This window comes from Chiloscyllium plagiosum, chromosome 34, assembly GCF_004010195.1.
Source record: "Chiloscyllium plagiosum isolate BGI_BamShark_2017 chromosome 34, ASM401019v2, whole genome shotgun sequence".
NCBI classification, from domain to species: domain Eukaryota; kingdom Metazoa; phylum Chordata; class Chondrichthyes; order Orectolobiformes; family Hemiscylliidae; genus Chiloscyllium; species Chiloscyllium plagiosum.
Window position 1 is genome coordinate 33,714,770 of NC_057743.1, and position 18,464 is coordinate 33,733,233.

The 18,464-nt window shown below is 44.4% G+C and overlaps 1 protein-coding gene across 1 annotated transcript in view; it reads right to left on the minus strand.

Moving 5' to 3' along the window:
- Positions 1-12,257: 12,257 nt before the first annotated feature.
- LOC122540409 (agrin-like) overlaps positions 12,258-18,464 on the minus strand; it is a 70,216-nt gene continuing 64,009 nt past the window's right edge. The window contains exon 3 of the mRNA XM_043676124.1: positions 12,258-12,375. Coding sequence (XP_043532059.1) covers positions 12,365-12,375 — 11 coding nt within the window. The 3' untranslated portion in view covers positions 12,258-12,364. The remainder of the gene's footprint in view (positions 12,376-18,464) is intronic.

An 18,464-nucleotide genomic window follows, 5' to 3' on the forward strand; every position in this document is an offset into this window, starting at 1 on the left:
GATATGGGGGGATCTGATTGAAACTTACAGAATACTGAATGGCCTGGACAGAGTGGACATTGGGAATATGCTTCTATCAGCAGGAGAGACGAGGACCCGAGGGCGCAGGCTAAGAGTAAAGGGAATACATAGAACATTACGGTGCAGTACAGGCCCTTCGGCCCTCGATGGTTCCACAGGTCAGTGCAACAATCTGAAGCCCACCTAACCCACACTATTCCACTTTCATCCATATGTTTATCCAATGACCATTTAAATGCCCTTAAAGTTGACGAGTCTACTACTGTTGCAGGCAGTGCGTTCTACGTCCTTACTACTCTGAGTAAAGAAAATACCTCTGAATACCCTTCAGAAAGGAGATAAGGAGAAATTTCTTTAGCCAGAAAGTGATGAACCCATGGAATTCATTGCCACCAAAGGCTGTGGAGGCCAGGTCAGGGATTATATTTAAAACAGAGATTGAGAGGTCCTTGTTGCCAAGGAGATCAATTGTTGCAAAGAGAAAGTGGAAAAATGAGGTTGAGCAACCTATCAGCCATGAGTGATTCACAGATTAGATTCGATAGGCAGAATGGCCTAATTTCAGTTGCTATGCCTTCTGGTCTTACGGCCTTACATATCACTGACACTGTTGTGAAAAAGTGTGGCAAAGTCTTCCTTAAATCAATTAAACAGAACAAAAATGATCTGAACATCATCACGTTGCTGAGTGCAAATTGGTTGCCACAATTACTGTACAACATCATTAAGAATACTTCATGTTCTTTATTGGTTGTAAGATGTTTTGAGTTGTCTGGTGAACATGAAAAAAGTGTTTTATCAATACAAGTACTCTTTTTTTGCCTTTCTTGTTTACTTCTCTTCAATATCTGTCGGAATCCTAGTAAAATTCCTCCTCATGAGTTAGGGCTAGTCTGAATGCTTCAGAAATCTGTTTCACCAGACCATCTCTGCCAGCACATTATTTCAGGGCTAAGGTAGGGGCAAGGAATTTGGTGGGTTTGAAGCAAGATCCAGGTCAGTTTTCTTGTCCTCCTACATCTCACTACAAGCAGTTTTTCAACTTCCTGTCTCCCACACAAAGGTTTAAATTAAAATTGAATTCTGTTTGATCAACTTTAAAACAAGCCAATATTCAGTCTGAAAGGAGTGCCAGGGTATAGTCCAAGACAATAAACCCAGGTCCAGACACGAAGTGAAGAGGATAAAGAGCCCTCTCTTAGCATCTCACCGGCATTGGCCATTTCCCATGTCGATGAACATACTGTTGGACAATCTGCACCAATCCCTCTGCACAGGGCACCATATTCAATGATTAATCTACCTTATCTTCAATCTTCAGCCTTCACCGCTGTTGTTTCAGCCATCTCCCTCTCTCTTTCTTTCCCCAACACCCAGCATCCTCTAGAAAGCTTCAATGATCAGATTTTGACAGACCTTCTAAAAACACACACAAAAAAACTATTTTATAATCTTCCTTGCTGAAAGTCAGAAATGGAATGTAGCCACAAATGTGCTGCTCTCTATCAATTCAGATTTGCTTCTTGGATTCGGTTTCTGCAAGCACTTATTAGCAGGTCATCGCTGCTGAAACCAGCTTATAATGTCAGCTATGTTCTGGGATCTCTTGGGTAGATTCACCACTTATTTTGCACTAATCTAGATTACTGATACCACAATTCCCATTCAAATCATGATATGGAGATGCCAGTGTTGGACTGGGGTGTACAAAGTTAAAAATCAACACCAGGTTATAGTCCAACAGGTTTAATTGGAAGCACTAGCTTTCAAAGTGCTGCTCCTTCATCAGATGGTTGATGAAGGAGCGTCGCTCCGAAAGCTAGTGCTTCCAATTAAACCTGTTGGACTATAACCTGTTGTATGATTTTTAACTTCATTCAAATCATAGCAGGCTCAACCTTGGGGAGCAGTGAATAGGTTTATTAGAGAGTATGTGGTAGCTAGTTACTTCTAAGATATGTGATTATCTCTTGTGATACCATCAATCCAACTGAATCGTAAGATCACATTCCAGTTACAAGAACATTTTTCATACAGCATTGGTAACCAGCACAATTTGGGGTAAGACTAGTCAGTTCTTCCCAGGAATGACCCTTTAGATATTTTTAATCAATCTGTTCAGACATGTAATGACACATCTCTGGAGCAGATGGGACTTGATCCCACATTTTCTGGCCAAGACATAGGGGCACTACGGCAGTGCTGTAAAAGCTCTCATATGGCCCTTTATAAACTGAGGGACAGAGTATATCTTGTGATGGTGGTTAATCCTTTCAGGTACTCACTATCCTATGGGACATAAGCCAGTTTAGCTCTGCCAGGAAGCACAGACTAGATTCCTGACTTCTGCTCTGTGACATGCATGACTGCAAACCACATTAATTGATTTTTTTAAAATGTTTCTCTCATGGAATGTGGCTATTGTTGGCAAAGATAATGAGTTTCCCCACATCTAACTGCCTTTGAAGTGACTTGCATGCCCATTTCAGGGAGCATTTAAGAGTCAACCACTTTACTGTGGATCTGGGGTCACATGTCAGCCAGACCAGTAAGAAGGGCAGATCCCCGATAGGCATTAGCGAAACAGATGTGATTTATATCACAATGGATAACATTGTTACAATGAGTGAAACTAACTCTCCATTCTAGAGTTTTGTCATTAATTCATTTTTTCATTCCAAGTGTCATACAGCATAGAAATTAACCCTTTGGTCCAAGTCATCTGTGCCAATCAGACATCCCAATCCAACCCAGTCCCATTTGCCAGCATTTAACCCATATTCTTCTAAAAGCTTCCTATTCATGTGCCCATCCAGATGCCTTTTAAAATGTTGTAACTGCACACACCTCCATCACTTCCTCTGGCAGCTCATCCCATACACGCACCACCCTGAGTGAAAACGTTACCCTTCAGGTTCTTTTCAAATCTTTCCCATCTCACCTTAAACCTATGCCCTGTAGTTTTGGACACCCCACCCTCAGGAAAGTACCTTGTCTATTTACTCTATCCATGCTTCTCATGATTTTATAAACCTCAATAAGGTCACACCTCAGCCTCCAACATTCCAGGGAAAACAGCCTCAGCCTATTCAGCCCCTCCTTATACAGGTCTTTCTGCTATAACATGACAGTTGCGTTCCTCTGCAACCTCATGCTATAGAATATTGCACTAAAGAAAACTGCTATAGAAAGACGCTGTACAAGATTGCTGTAGAAAATTACTTATCCCATTCAGTAGAAAGTTTGTGTTATCCAAACCATGTCCACAATTCATCAATCATGTTATAGCCAATTCGTGCTGACGAGATACACGTTATAGCAGAACGCCCTGTAACTCGCACCCTCCAGTCCTGGCAACATCCTTGTAAACCTTCTCTCGAGTTTAACAATATCCATCCAACAGAAAGGCAACCAGAACTGTACGCAGTATTCTAAAAGTGACCTCAGCGATATTTTAATAAAAGAAGAATCCACCAGCTGCTGTAGGGGGGCCTGACATTTGCTGGGTAGCCTCTGGGAGGTTCTGTGTATGATTAGATTTTAGATTAGATTAGATTACAGTGTGGAAACAGGCCCTTCGGCCCAACAAGTCCACACCGACCCGCCGAAGCGAAACCCACCCATACCCCTACATTTACCCATTACCTAACACTACGGGCAATTTAGTATGGCCAATTCACCTGACCCTGCACATCTTTGGACTGTGGGAGGAAACCGGAGCACCCGGAAGAAACCCACGCAGACACGGGGAGAACGTGCAAACTCCACACAGTCAGTCGCCTGAGTCGGGAATTGAACCAGAGTCTCTGGCGCTGCGAGGCAGCAGTGCTAACCACTGTGCCACCGTGCCGCCCATGACATCATCCGCGCACTCACTTCCAGTTTCTGAGGCTGCTGCCTGTGCGCAGACCTCGGGGGGGGGGGGGGGGGGGGGGAGAGAGCAGAAAAAAAAACTAAATTTGAAGCACCATTGGTGTGATCTGAACCGAAGTGTCCAGGCTCTGGCAATTTTGAGCTGTGGGAGAGATTGAATAGAGGCTGGGGCTTTATTCCCTGCAGTGTCAGAGACTGACATTTATAAAATCATGAGGGGAATGGATCGGGTGAATTGCCATGGTCTTTTCCCTGGGGTGGGGAGTCCAAAACTTGAGAGCATAGATTTAAGGTGAGAGGGGAAATATTTAAAAGGGATCCAAGGGGCAACGTTTTCATGCAGAGGGTGGTGCGTGTATGGAATGAGCTGCCAGAGGAAGTGGTAGAGGCTGGTACAATTACAGCATTTAAAAGACATCTGAATATGTATACGCAATGGAAGGGATATGGGCCAAATGCAGGCAAATGGGACAAGGTTGGATTGGGATGTCTGATTGGTGCGGATGAGTTGGACCGAAGGTTTGTTTCTGTGTGGTATGCCATGGTGTCCCCTGATGGTAGTGAACCTGTTCACTTGGTGAAGCAATGCCCCATGATGTTGACTGCACAGCGTGAGGCACTGAACCAGACAGTAAAGCTCCATTCATGTGTGTTTCCAGCACAATTATTATTCTATAGATCAGTCTTTGACGGAGGAAAACCACAGTTGCCTGTCGCCTCTATACTCCAAGAAGGTAGCTGAACCTTAGTCTGCAGTCGCCCCATTTTCCTCCACACTTGGACAGCATACATTCCTGACCACATGATACAGGAGCAGAATCAGACCATTTGGCCCAGTGATCCTGCTCAGCCGTTTGATCATAGCCGATATTTTTCTCAATGCCAACTTCTCCCTGTAATCCTTGACCCCTTACCAATCAAGAACCTATCTCTGTTGTAAATACACTCAAAGACTTGGCCTCCACACCCCTCTATGGCAATGAATTCCGCAGAGTCATCATCATCTGACTGAAGAAATTCCTCCTCATCTCAGTTCTGAAGAGTCATCCCTTCACTCCGAGGCTGTGCCCTGGGATCATAGTTTCTCCCAATGGTGGAAACATCTTCTCCGCATGTAGGAATGGGAAACGGGTGACCAGAACACATCATGAATAGAAGCTATTCCTTGAGGATAACAACTTTGCTGGAATGCTAACCCAATGTGGCAAACAATCAGCCTCTAGAACAAAAGGAGCAAATGAGCATTGACTTAAGATTAGAGATAAAACAAAGTCTGGGAAGCTCAATAGTGGCACGATCGAGTATAAAATCCGGGTTGGTGTATACAGGCTGGGATTGGCCACCTAATACTCAAGCTGAGACCACTTCCAGAAACAAGGAAATCACACTGCCCTGTCTATTATAGATGTTGGGATCCTGTTACTGTTGAGCAACACAAATTATTCAGCCGCTCTCCAGATAAAGAAAATCCCCCTGGAGAGTTTTACTCTCAATCCACAGGAAGGAAAAATAAAGAGAGGGAGATAACGTAGCCTCCCCCTCACTTCCCAGCCACAGTTACTGGAGGGGGGGGGGGGGGGGGCGGAGGAAATGCGAGGAGTGGAGAAAACTGGAATTTCAGCAAATACAAGGAGCTGCAGTGTGGGAAAAGATCTATCGTCCTGTTATCATGATGCACAGTTATCCAGCTGTGATCTCCAGTCTATCTCGAGTACTCGTTGTGAGGCACTAGACTTCAGATCTCCCCTTATTCCCCTGTGTTTCACTGTGCACATTGACACCCACACCCTTTTCTCTACACAATGTTGTATTGATATGGCTGGCAGTTGCAATTCAAGTCTGTTTGCATCACAAGGACATCACACAGCTGGAAGACATGACTAATGTCAATACTAGTGCAGTATTGAGTCTGTGCTTCTTCCCTGGGATTTGCCACCATGAAACATAAATAAAGGCCAAACACCAACATTCAGACCTGCTGATGTCAATTGGTGAGCTGAGTTTCTCCTGACTAGACGTTCCAGTCATCTGCCTTCAATTGACCTCAGATAAGGCTCTTAAATGAAATTGATCTGCTCACTGCTCCATGGGCTAGTGAGAGACCTTCCCAGCTCCCAAACCCCTCTCTGCAAAGGATGTGTGCAGAGAGAGTGTTCAAATCAGACGACTGCACAGTCAGCACATTTAGCGCCCAGCCATCCCCAGTTCAGACCCTGGCAGCCTGTACATATATAAACCTAGCGCTGCAGTGTTCTGCTACAAAACTGCAGTTCCTATTGTGAAAAGGTCAGTTCACAAACAGTTGCAAGGCAGTGGCATTTGTTCCCAACACTCAGAGTGGCCAGAGCCTTCACCTTGATAAACAAGGTGCACCATGATTCATACATTCACTCATCAGAATCACAGATCCACAAATCTAAATGGCTCTACCCAAGTAAATAGACAAAGTATTTTCCCTGGGATGGGACAAACCAGAAATAGAGGGCGTAGGTTTAGGGTGAGAGGGGAAAGATTTTAAAGGGACCTAAGGGGCAACGTTTTCAAATAGAGGGTGGTGCGTGTAAGGAATAAGCTGCTCGAGAAAGTGGTGGAAGTTGGTACAATTACAGCATTTAAAAGGTATCTGGATGGGTATATAAATAGGAATGGTTTAGAAGGATATGGGCCAAGTGCTGGTAAATGGGACTAGATTCATTTAGGATATCTGGTCGGCACAGACATGTTGGACCGTAGGGTCTGTTTCCATGCTGTACCTCTCTGTAAGTCTAAGTTAAAGTCATACATTTCAGTAATATTAAGACAGCAGGCCCCACAGGTTTGTGGCCCTAGCTCCCTGCTATTACAGAGCTGGAATCTAGCATTACCAACAGTGGCGCCTACTCCAGCACTCAATAAGATCATGACTGATCATCTACCTCAATGCCACTTTCCGCAACATCTTTTGATGTTACTAACCTCCACAATTCTGTCTTGAACTTAAAAGCAAAATACTACAGATGCTGAATATCTGAAACAAACAGAGAATGGAGGAGAGACTCAGCAGGACTGGCAGCATCCATGGACAGAGAAACTGTCTTGTAGACCAATATGATTCTTCTTCAGAATTTCCCGGTTTCTGCTGCATTTCTCTAGCATTTTTGGTGTTTGTTTCTGTTTTGAACCTGCTCATTAATGGAGTTCCACAGTTTCTACGATAAGAGTTCCAATAATTCACTAACCTCAGAATTCTGTCTTACTCTCCACAACCCCCTGATGAAGGAACTGCATTCTGAAAGCTAGTGCTTCCAAATAAACCTGTTGGACTATAACCTGGTGTTGTGTGATTTTCAATTTTGTCCACCCAGTCCAACACCAGCATCTCCAAATCATGAGAATACAGACCCAGTTATCTCAATCTGGCCTCATGAAAATTGTGTCATCTGAGGGATTAATCTGGTAAGCCTCCATTGAACTCCCACTATGACGAGTGTATTTCTCCTGAGGTAAAAAGACAAAAACTGTAAAGAATACTCCAGGCACAGTCTCACTCGAGCACTGTACAACTGCAGCAAGACATTGTATTCAAATCCACTTGCAATGAAGGTTAACATTCTATGTGCCTTCCCAACTCATTGCTATAGCTACACGTTAGCTTTTCATTCTCATGAACAAGGACACCAGGTCTCTTTGAAAACCCACACTTCCCAACCTCTCACTATTCAAGAAATATTTAGCTTGTTTCTCTTATTTTCAGTGTGTAACTGTAAAATTATTCACATCATATTGCATTTAGATTACTTACAGTGTGGAAACAGGCCCTTTGGCCCAACAAGTCCATGTTCTAGCTCATTCATATACCTCTCTAAGGCTTCTTGAAGCCTTCTAGCCTCTCCTTCACAACTTACATTCCCACCCAATTTGGGGACAGATTTGGAAATATTGCAATTGATCTCCACATCATTTCTATAGATCATGAACCACTGTGGCCCTTTCTTGAGTGAGAACAGCTTCTCCCTACCTCCTGTATTCAGCCAGTTTGATTTTGAAAACCTCTCGCAGATGTCCTCTCAGCCTCCTTCTCTCCAAGGAGAACAGTCCCATCTTCTTCAATCTATCCTCATCACTGAAGTTTCTCATCCCTGAAACCACTCGTGAACCACTTCTTCACTGTCTCCAACTTGTTCACATCCTTCCAATACACACAACTGTATACAATAATTACAGCTAAGGTCTAACAAGTATCTTATACAAATTCAATATCACCTCCTCATTCTTGTACTCTGTGCCCCTCTTAATAAATGCCTTTTAGCTCCACATTACAGTGGAGGGGCCCACCAGCTTGGTATGTGGATGCTCACATCTACAGCCAATGTCAAAATAATCAGATGGCAAAAACAATACAGACCTGGCAGTGAAACAACGTGAAAGTTGTTTCCATCAGATTACATTACAGTGTGGAAACAGGCCCTTCGGCCCAACAAGTCCACACCGACCCGCCGAAGCGCAACCCACCCATACCCCTACATTTGCCCCTTACCTAACACTACAGGCAATTTAGCATGGCCAATTCACCTGACCTGCACATCTTTGGATTGTGGGAGGAAACCGGAGCACCCAGAGGAAACCCACGCAGACACGGGGAGAACGTGCAAACTCCACACAGTCAGTCGCCTGAGGCGGGAATTGAACCCGGGTCTCTGGCGCTGCGAGGCAGCAGTGCTAACCACTGTGCCACCGTGCCGCCCAGGAGAAAGTGAGGACTGCAGATGCTGGAGATTAGAGCTGAAAATGTGTTGCTGGAAATGTGCAGCAGGTCAGGCAGCATCCAAGGAGCAGGAGAATCGACGTTTCGGGCATGAGCCCTTCTTCAGGAATCCTCAATTCTCCTGCTCCTTGGATGCTGCCTGACCTGCTGCGCTCTTCCAGCAATACATTTTCAGCTCCATCAGATGTCCCCTTAGGTGGATCCAGCTTACATGTCGCCATGTCTCACAGTAGCACTGTGCAAACATGCGAGACCACCAAGCAATGTTGTCTGGTTGGTTGCATCTGTCAAATTGCTAGGCGAAAGTGAGGACTGCAGATGTTGGAGATTAGAGTCAAGATTAGAGTGGTGCTGGAAAAGCACAGCAGGTCAGGCAGCATCCGAGGAGCAGGAAAATCGATGCTTCTGGCAGGATTCTAATCTGTCAAATTGCCACTAACCATTTCTGCAGAAGCCTGGACAAGGAATGTGGGAAACAGCCTTCACTTGGTAGGTATGGCTTTACAGCCGCAGTGAACTATGCTTGTAGCTAGTGTGTAGAATAAGGTAAGACATGCATGACAGAGCCCAAAGCCTGAATCTCTTCTGCGGACACTCCTCTAAGAAAACAATGTCTTTACCAGTGTCCAAAACTGCAAACGGATTAGCGAGCTCAGAACACCTTCACTATCTCCCAGATAGTGTTGAGCTGCCTGAAGGTCAAGCCTCTCTTTCTGTCACCATGTCTCTAGCCTGTGGTGTCACCACCTCTCTGAGGATGCTATCCACATGTATCTCGAAGCCTCACTGATGCGACACAGTAACTCTGCTGCCACTCCAGCTCCAAAACCCAGAGTTCCAGTTTCTGGAATTGGTAACACTTCCTGCACATATGTTTATCAAGTTCACCAGTAGCATCATGCATTTTCCCACACACTACAGGACACATATTCAATGTGACTTAGCTGCTCTGCATGTTTTAACTTGACTTCACTCGTATTAACTTCATTTAACTTGGCCTTAGCTTAATAAATCTAACTACTCGACAGACTTACAAGTACGATACCTGAGTGAGATGTAGACCAGACGAGTAGCAAATGAGCTTTATGTGGATATTTGGTGGCACGGTGGCACAGTGGTTAGCACTGCTGCCTCACAGCGCCAGAAACCCAGGTTCAATTCCCGACTCAGGCGACTGACTGTGTGGAGTTTGCACATTCTCCCCGTGTCTGGGTGGGTTTCCTCCGGGTGCTCCTGTTTCCTCCCACAGTCCAAAGATGTGCAGGTCAGGTGAATTGGCCATGCTAAATTGCCCGTAGTGTTAGGTAAAGGGGTAAATATAGGGGTATGGGTGGGTTGCGCTTCGGCGGGTCGGTGTGGACTTGTTGGGCCGAAGGGCCTGTTTCCACACTGTAAGTAATCTAATCTAATCTACTGATAATTCTAACTTATACTTAACACACTTTACTCAATGCAATATGTAATACTTAAAGCAGCTCACTGCACCAAATATCCACATAAAGCTCATTTGCTACTCGTCTGGTCTACATCTCACTCAGGTATCGTCGCCTGACAGTAAATGCATCTCCTTACTGAATGCACGGTTTGAAAACAATTTGAGTAGGCTCTAATGACTTCTTGGATGAGCTTCCTGTTACGTAGTAATTAACACCAACTGAATCAATATTTTCAGCTGATTGACAGATAACTGTCACCACCAGGCAGTTTCCAATTTAGATATTTTAAAATCAATCTACCTAGATATATTACATCAAATCACTGCACACAGCCAGGTATCCGCTCCCACCCAGTCTCTGTTTATTTACATATTCACTGCACCTGGTCTGTGACCAGCCAGCTCAAAGACAGCCCCTAAACTGAGGAGATCTTCTGAATCTCCAATTTCTTTTCTTCTTAATTTTATTAAACAGTACAGTTCACAAAACAGTTAACGTTAACAGCTGATTACAGAGAAACAGCAATGTTCAAGGGAGAGGAGCGGCAAAGCCAAACTCCAGACCCCACCATTCAACCAGTTTCAGGGAAATGAGGACAAACCTCAAATCCCACTTTCAGTCATCATAAAAGAAGCAGTAACAAATACGTACAAGGCAGTCCAATTATATAGGAAACAGCGCATAGAATACAGACGCCTCCAGCCCTCCCCCCAGCAGTCCGCCCGTCCCTCCCACCTTCCGGCCACTCTAAGGCAGCCCACCCCATACCCCTTCTGGCTCTTGATCCACCCTGACACACCTTCTGACCACCTCTAGGAGAACCTGTCCTGTATCCCCAACCACCACCACACCCCCCCCCCCTCCCCAAGGACAACAGCAATCAGGACGGAATCTCCAGTTTCTATCTGTCAGCCATGGCTCCCTGATTGACCCAGGTTAACAATCTCAATCAAGGATCTCATACAATTACAACATGTAAAAGACACCTAGATGGGTGTATGAATATGAAGAGTTTAGAGGGATATGGACCAAATGCTGGCAAATGGGACTAGATTTATTTAGGGTGAGGGGGGAAAGAAAGGGACCTATGGGCCAAATTTTTCACGCAGAGGTTAGTACATGTCTGGAATAAGTTGTCAGAGGAAGTGGTGGAGGTTGGTACAATTACAGCATTTAAAGGCATCTGGACAGGTATATGAATAGGAAGGGTTCAGAGGGTTATGGGCCAAATGGTGACAGATGCAACTAGATTTATTTAGTAAATCTGGTCAGCACAGATGAGTTGGACCGAAGGGTCTGTTTCCGTGCTGTATATCTTTACAACTCTATGACTAATGAGACCATCCTAGCCATAGTTCCAGTCACTATATTATCATAACAGGTGGGACTTGATGCCGAGAGTGTGGTTCTGGAAAATTAGGTTAGATTACTACATGAACAAAGCAAACTAAATTACTTTAAAAAGTAGTTAGTTCCATGTCAGAACCTGACTCAATCTATATCAGACCAGCAGCAATCTGAAGGAAATTGGAATAATGGAATTTCCACTCCTCCACAAAAGCAAAAGTAGAGGATGTGGTGGAGGCTGGTACAATTACAACATTTAAGAGGCATTTGGATGGGTATATGAATAGGAAGGGTTTAGAGAGATATGGGCCAGGTGCTGGCAGATGGGACTAGATTGGGCTGGGATAGCTGGACAGCATGGATGGGTTGGACTGAAGGGTCTGTTTCCACGCTGTACATCTCTATGACTCTAAGGTACTGCAGAACATGGAAGTCGAGAGTGTGGTGCTAGAAAAGCACAGCAGGTCAGGCAGCATCCAAGGAGCAGGAGACTGGACGTTTCGGACATTCTCCTGCTCCTCAGATGCTGCCTGACCTGCTGTGCTTTTCCAGCGCTATACTCTCGAATCTGAGCTCCAGCATCTACAGTCCTCACTTTCTCCTACAGAGCATGGAAGTTTTACATTTACATAAACAAATGAACCAGTCAGACAATATATGTAGACAGAGGATACGAGATAAAATGAATTAGTTCAATGGCTATTCCTCAGCTGAAACCATTCTGAGTAATGCTTTACAGAATGCAGAGAAATTAAATCAGACGATTGCTCATGAGGAACACATTAAAAAGCTTTTATTTAGAATGAATATTTAAACGTTGGCTAAAGGCGTGATTCTGATTCCATGCCTGTTAGTGGTTTTGAAGGCAGCTGAGCACATATCCACCTGAAATCAAGAAAAATTGCAGGTTTGGAATCTTCAAGTGCGAGCTTGCTGCTGCAAATTAAACCAGGTCTGAAAAATACAAAGTTTGTTTCTTTGGTTGTGTGTGTGACAACTCTTCCATGTGTAGAAAACAAAAAGAGAAAATAAAAGAAAGGAAAAGAATACAAATTTGGGTTGCCGTAGAAAATAAAAGCATTTGAGGCATTTTGTGCTTTTGCTGCTTTGCACTGAACGAGAGGGTGCTGAAAGATTCAATAGAGCAGGGTCTCTCTGAATTGTACCCTCCCTGAGCTTTCATGTACAGGCAGACAGAAGAATGAAGCTCATCGAGATGCAGACTGCATTCCAGCTGATCTTTCAATCTTCACTCAACATTGCGGATGCTGCTAGGCTGGGCGGGGGGGGGGGAGGGGGAGGGGGAGGGGGAAAGCAAAGGCAGACTTCCAGATTACCCTGCATTCTTGGGAAGCCTAGCTCGGTATGTTGAGCGGGGATTGTTTCACCTCAATAGCAGGCCTTCATCTCCCTGCTCCACAGCTTGCCCCCACCCCCAGCACATGCACCTCCACCAATGCCCCTCCCCCCACCTGTACTGCATGAAGCAACATTAATTTTATACAGCAGTGATGGTGCCAGCTGCATTTACCACCACTCTTACTTTAATTACCCCCTTTCCTGCAAAGAAGCCGCTCAATTGTCTTCAACCCAACCCAGATTCCCAGACAGAACAATTTCCCAGTTTAACACACATTCGGATGCCCCTCCTAGGGATTCTGAATGGATTCTCCAGACCTGATAGGGGTGTGGGGGCATTTCTGATAGCGCAAGTCTTATTTACAAGAGCAAGTGGGAAAAGAAACACGAGAACAGCAGTGTGCCTGCCCCTCAGCTGATGCGTGTCGTAAGCTGGTGGGACTTTCCACATTCATTTTCAATTCCAATCACCTCTTTTCTGCCAGTGCAGTCCAGCCAGAGAGAGTACTGTCAAGGAAGCCTTTCTGGATTCACCAAGGCTGATTGACAGGAAATCCTTGCGGTCCGCTGATGGAATTTAGGTTGCCCTGTTAAACAGGAAATTGCCTGGTAGTGAGAGTCATGATGTGGAGGTGCCGGAGTTGGAATGGAGTGGACAAAGTTAAAAATTGCAGGACATCAGGTTATAGTCAACAGGTTTATTTGGAAGCACTAGCTTTCGGAGGAGCAGCGCTCCAAAAGCTCGTACTTCCAAATAAACCTTTGGACTATAACCTAGTGTTGTGTGATTTTTAACTTGGTGGTGAGAGTGATCTGTCTGTCTAACTGCCTGTCAGTCAGGTGAAAGTAGTTAGTCAAGCCATGTTGTTGGATGCCAGCGAGTTAGAGACATTAGCTACACTAGATGGACAAAAATAAACAACTTTGCCAATCAAGTCACAGGCACCAGTATTTAAACAGTCTGCCCTACATGGGTTCACATCAAGTATCACTGATGTGTTTTTTTGATTTGTTAAGGATACAGAACTGCAGTTATACAGAACCCTAGTTAGACCCCACTTGGAGCACCATTTGCAGATCTGGGCACCACACCTTAGGAAGGATGTCCTTGTCCTTGGAGATATAAAAGGATGATACCTGAACTTCAGGGTTACGTTATGAAGGGAGATGATAGAGATTGGACCACTCTAGAATTTAGAAGGGTATGGATTCATCTAAGTCTTCAAGATAGAAGCAAGAAAAGACAGGGTATTTCCACTGGTTAGGCTTTTTAGAACTAGGGGGTATGATCTTAGAATCAGGGCCAGACCATTCAGGAGAATGGTTAGGAAGCACCTTTACATACAAAGGATGGTAGAGATTTGGAACTCTCTTCCACAAACAGCAGTGGGTGCTGGATCAGTTGTTAAATTTTAAATCGGAGAGAGACAATTATTTTTCAAGCAGTGTTATTAAGGGATATGGGCCAAATACATGGCGTTAGGCCACAGATCAGCCATAGTCTCACTGAATAGTGGAACAGCCTCAAGGGGCTGAAAGGCCTATTCCTGTCCCTATGTAGCAGCTGTAATACTGAATTGCCCCAGTGTTGCCAGTCAGAAACATCAAAAGAAAACAAAACAGTGCTCTTGTCCTCGGCCACTATGATTACATACCTGTGGTGATCTACCTAAGGGCTGGTCCTCTGACCATTCCTCCATACCTCACTTTCCTCTTCAGTTATTGGTATTTTTCAATTTCATGCTGACTCCCATCATTATTCACTTCCTCCTCCTTGTTTAAGCAGCTTAAATCTTCCTTCATCACCTCCTTCAATTAATCTGAATCTGACTAGTCTAACCTTGTTATCCATTTTGAATGACACATACATACAAACTTTCCACCCCCATCATTAGGAGATCTTCTTCGTTGCTCATCAGCTGACCCTCTACATTCTCCAGATTCACTTTGTAATCCAAGGCTGTCTTCAGGGCCTCCTTTCAGTTTGCTATTGTGGGGTCTACCTACAGCTCATGGACTACTGTGGTTCAAGAAAGCATCTCACCATCACCTGCTCAAGGGGCAACTAGGGACGGGCAATAAATGATGATCCAGCCAGTGATGCCCACATCTCGTGAGTGAATTAAGTAAAACTCCACATCCCTCTCAGGGAATTTGTATGCCAAAGTTGGCCTTACATAAACACTCCAAGCAAAGAAGACAATGTACTGCACTGTAATGGTGCTTAATGTAGTGGTAGCATACTGTACCTGTATCGTTCCCCTATGAAACACACTGGTGCACATGTGCTCGTACAGGATCACTCAAGAACAGACAAATGAAACAAAGAGGTGAACAGCAAGTGGGAGCCCTCCTACGGTCCTGTCTATCTCAAACAGGATGTGGAGATGCCGGTGTTGGACTAGGGTGGACAAAATTAAAAATCACGCAACACCAGGTTATAGTCTAACAGGTTTATCTGGAAGCACTAGCTTTCAGAGCGTTGGTCCCACCTAATGAAGGAGCAGCACTGTGAAAGTTAGTGTTTCCAAATAAGCCTCCTTTACTATAACCTGGTGTGTGATTTTTTTAAACTTTATCTCAAACAGGAGGAGATTAACTGAACTGTGCTGCAGTCCCATACAGGCTACTAGGCTAGGTGGGATTGAGGTTCACAAGGAAGAGGTATTAGAAATCCTGAAAATAGATAAGTCCCCTGGGCCGGATGGGATTTATCCTAGGATCCTGATGAAGGGATTTTGCCCAAAACGTTGATTTTCCTGCTCCTTGGATGCTGTCTGAACTGCTGTGCTTTTCCAGCACCACTAATCCAGAATTCATCCTCTGGGAAGCCAAGGAGGAGATTGCCAAGCCTTTGGCATTGATCCTTAAATCGTCATTGTCTACAGGAATAGTGCCAGAAGACTGGAGGACAGCAAATGTGGCTCCTCTGTTCAAGAAGGGGAGTAGAGACAACCCTGGAAATTACAGACCAGTGAGCCTTACTTCAGTTGTTGGTAAAGTGTTGGAAAAGGTTATAAGAGATAGGATTTATAATCATCCAGAAAAGAATAATTTGATTAGGGATAGTCAGCACGATTTTGTGAAGGGTAGGTCGTGCCTCACAAACCTTGAGTTCTTTGAGAAGGTGACCAAACAGGTAGATGAGAGTAAACCGGTTGAGGTGGTGTATATGGATTTCAGCAAGGCATTCGATAAGGTTCCCCATAATTGGCTATTGTACAAAATGCGGAGGAATGGGATTGTGGGAGATATAGCAGTTTGAATCAGTAATTGGCTTGCTGAAAGAAGACAGAGGATGGTGGTTGATGGGAAATGTTCATCCTGGAATCCAGTTACCAATAGTGTACCGCAAGGGTCGGTGTTGGGTCCACTGCTGTTCGTCATTTTTATAAACGACCTGGATGAGGGCGTAGAAGGGTGGGTTAGTAAATTTGCAGATGACACTAAGGTCGCTTGAGCTGTGGATAGTGACAAAGGATGTTGTAGGTTACAGAGAGACATAGATAAGCTGCAGAGCTGGGCTGAGAGGTGGCAAATGGAGTTTAATGCGGACAAGTGTGAGGTGATTCACTTTGGTCAGAGTAACCAGAATGCAAAGTACTGGGCTAATGCTAAGATTCTTGGTAGTGTAGATGAGCAGAGAGATCTCGGTGTCCAGGTACACAGATCCTTGAAAGTTGCCACCCACGTTGACAGGGTTGTTAAGGCAGCTTACAGTGTTTTAGCTTTTATTAATAGACGGATCGAGTTCCACAACCATGAGGTAATGCTGCAGCTGTACAAAATTCTGGTGCGGCTGCACTTGGAGTATTGTGTACAGTTCTGGTCACCGCATTATAAGAAGGATGTGGAAGCTTTGGAAAAGGTGCAGAGGAGATTTACTAGGATGTTGCCTGGTATGGAGGGAAGGTCTTACGATGAAAGGCGGAGAGACTTGAGGCTGTTTTCGTGAGAGAGAAGGAGGTTGAGAGGTGACTTAATAGAGACATATAAGATAATCAGAGGGTTAGATAGGGTGGACAGGGAGAGCCTATTTCCAAGTATGGTGACGGCGATCACGAGGGGGCATAGTTTTAAATTGAGGGGTGATAGATATAGGACAGATGTCAGAGGTAGTTTCTTTACTCAGAGAGTAGTAAGGCTATGGAATGCTTTGTCTGCAACGGTAGCAGAATCGCCAACTTTAAGTACATTTAAGTCGTCATTGGACAAGCATATGGACATACATGGAATAGTGTAGGTTAGATGGGCTTCAGATTGGTATGACAGGTCGGCGCAACATCAAGGGCCGAAGGGCCTGTACTGCGCTGTAATGTTCTATGTTCTATGATGCATTATCTTGCCTCATGGTGTGCAGTTTCCTCACACTCCTGCCTTTACAAGTGTTATTGTACGGTGAGAGAGAGCAAGCTTAAAAAAAAGTGAGAAAGTTCCATCATAAAATGAGAAACTTCCCCTACTGGGAAATGCTAATTAATAAATTTCGACTATTTGTCCGTTTCTGGGCACTGTTTACATTCTGGAGCACAGCACGTGACTTCCTCAGCACACAGTGCAGGACTTGTTCTGTAATCTCGTGGAATTTGTGTGCCAAAGGTGGCCTTACATAAACTATCAACTCAAGGAAGGCAGATCGGCCAACGTACTGCACTTTTCAGAAAGTAGAGACTGTATTGGTGTTTAATGGAGGGTAGTACCCTGTACATGCACCCTACCCCTAACTCAACAGAGAGGCAAAAAAATCCCGGATATGGAAATTGTGACAACGGTCTTGTTGTTGATGCAGAACAGGTCAAAGTGTCTATGATGGTGAAAATGCCATCTGTAAATCTGTAGAGGTAAGGCTATCAAACAGAAACAGTGTATAACTAGCTGTTCAAAGCACGGGGAGGGGAAAGCTACATGGTCTGGAATTTCCTGTCAAAGTGTCTATGATGGTGAAAATGCCATCTGTAAATCTCTAGTCAAAAATACTGATACTGTAGAGGTAAGGCTATCAAACAGAAACAGTGTATAACTAGCTGTTCAAAGCACGGGGAGGGGAAAGCTACATGGTCTGGAATTTCCTGCAACCATTGTAACAGCATTGTTTTTACCATAACTGCAGATGCTGGAAACCAGATTTTGGATTAGTGGTGCTGGAAGAGCATAGCAGTTCAGGCAGCATCCGAGGAGCAGCACAGCATACCTATGTTAAACCCTGCAGGAGTTCCGCAGAGCTCCAACTTAACAGCAGCAACATGAATTAATATAGTCGCTTTAACAAGGGAAACCATCACAAGGAGATTCACAGACAAGTAAGGTAGAAAACAAACAGAGACAAAGGAGGAAATCATTAAATGCGTTGATTGCAGTGTTTTATCGAGGATTTTAAGGAGTGTCCTTAAAGAGAGAGAGAGAGAGAGAGGTGGAGGGGCCAAAAGGTCTGGGAAGGAAATTTTACAACATCTTTCGACTAAGCTGTAGACAAAACTGCCAGTGGTTTAAGAAGCAAGTGGGGAAGGTCCAAGAAACTAGAATTAGGGGAGATTCACTGAAATCTCAGAGTTCCAGAACTGAAACAGACAGTAGACATAGGGAAGAATGTGATTAAATGAGAAGCATCATTACTTACACTATATTGTAATTCCTGGCAAAATCAAAAATTAGACCAGCTCTGCATTGGTAAAAAAAAAGAACGC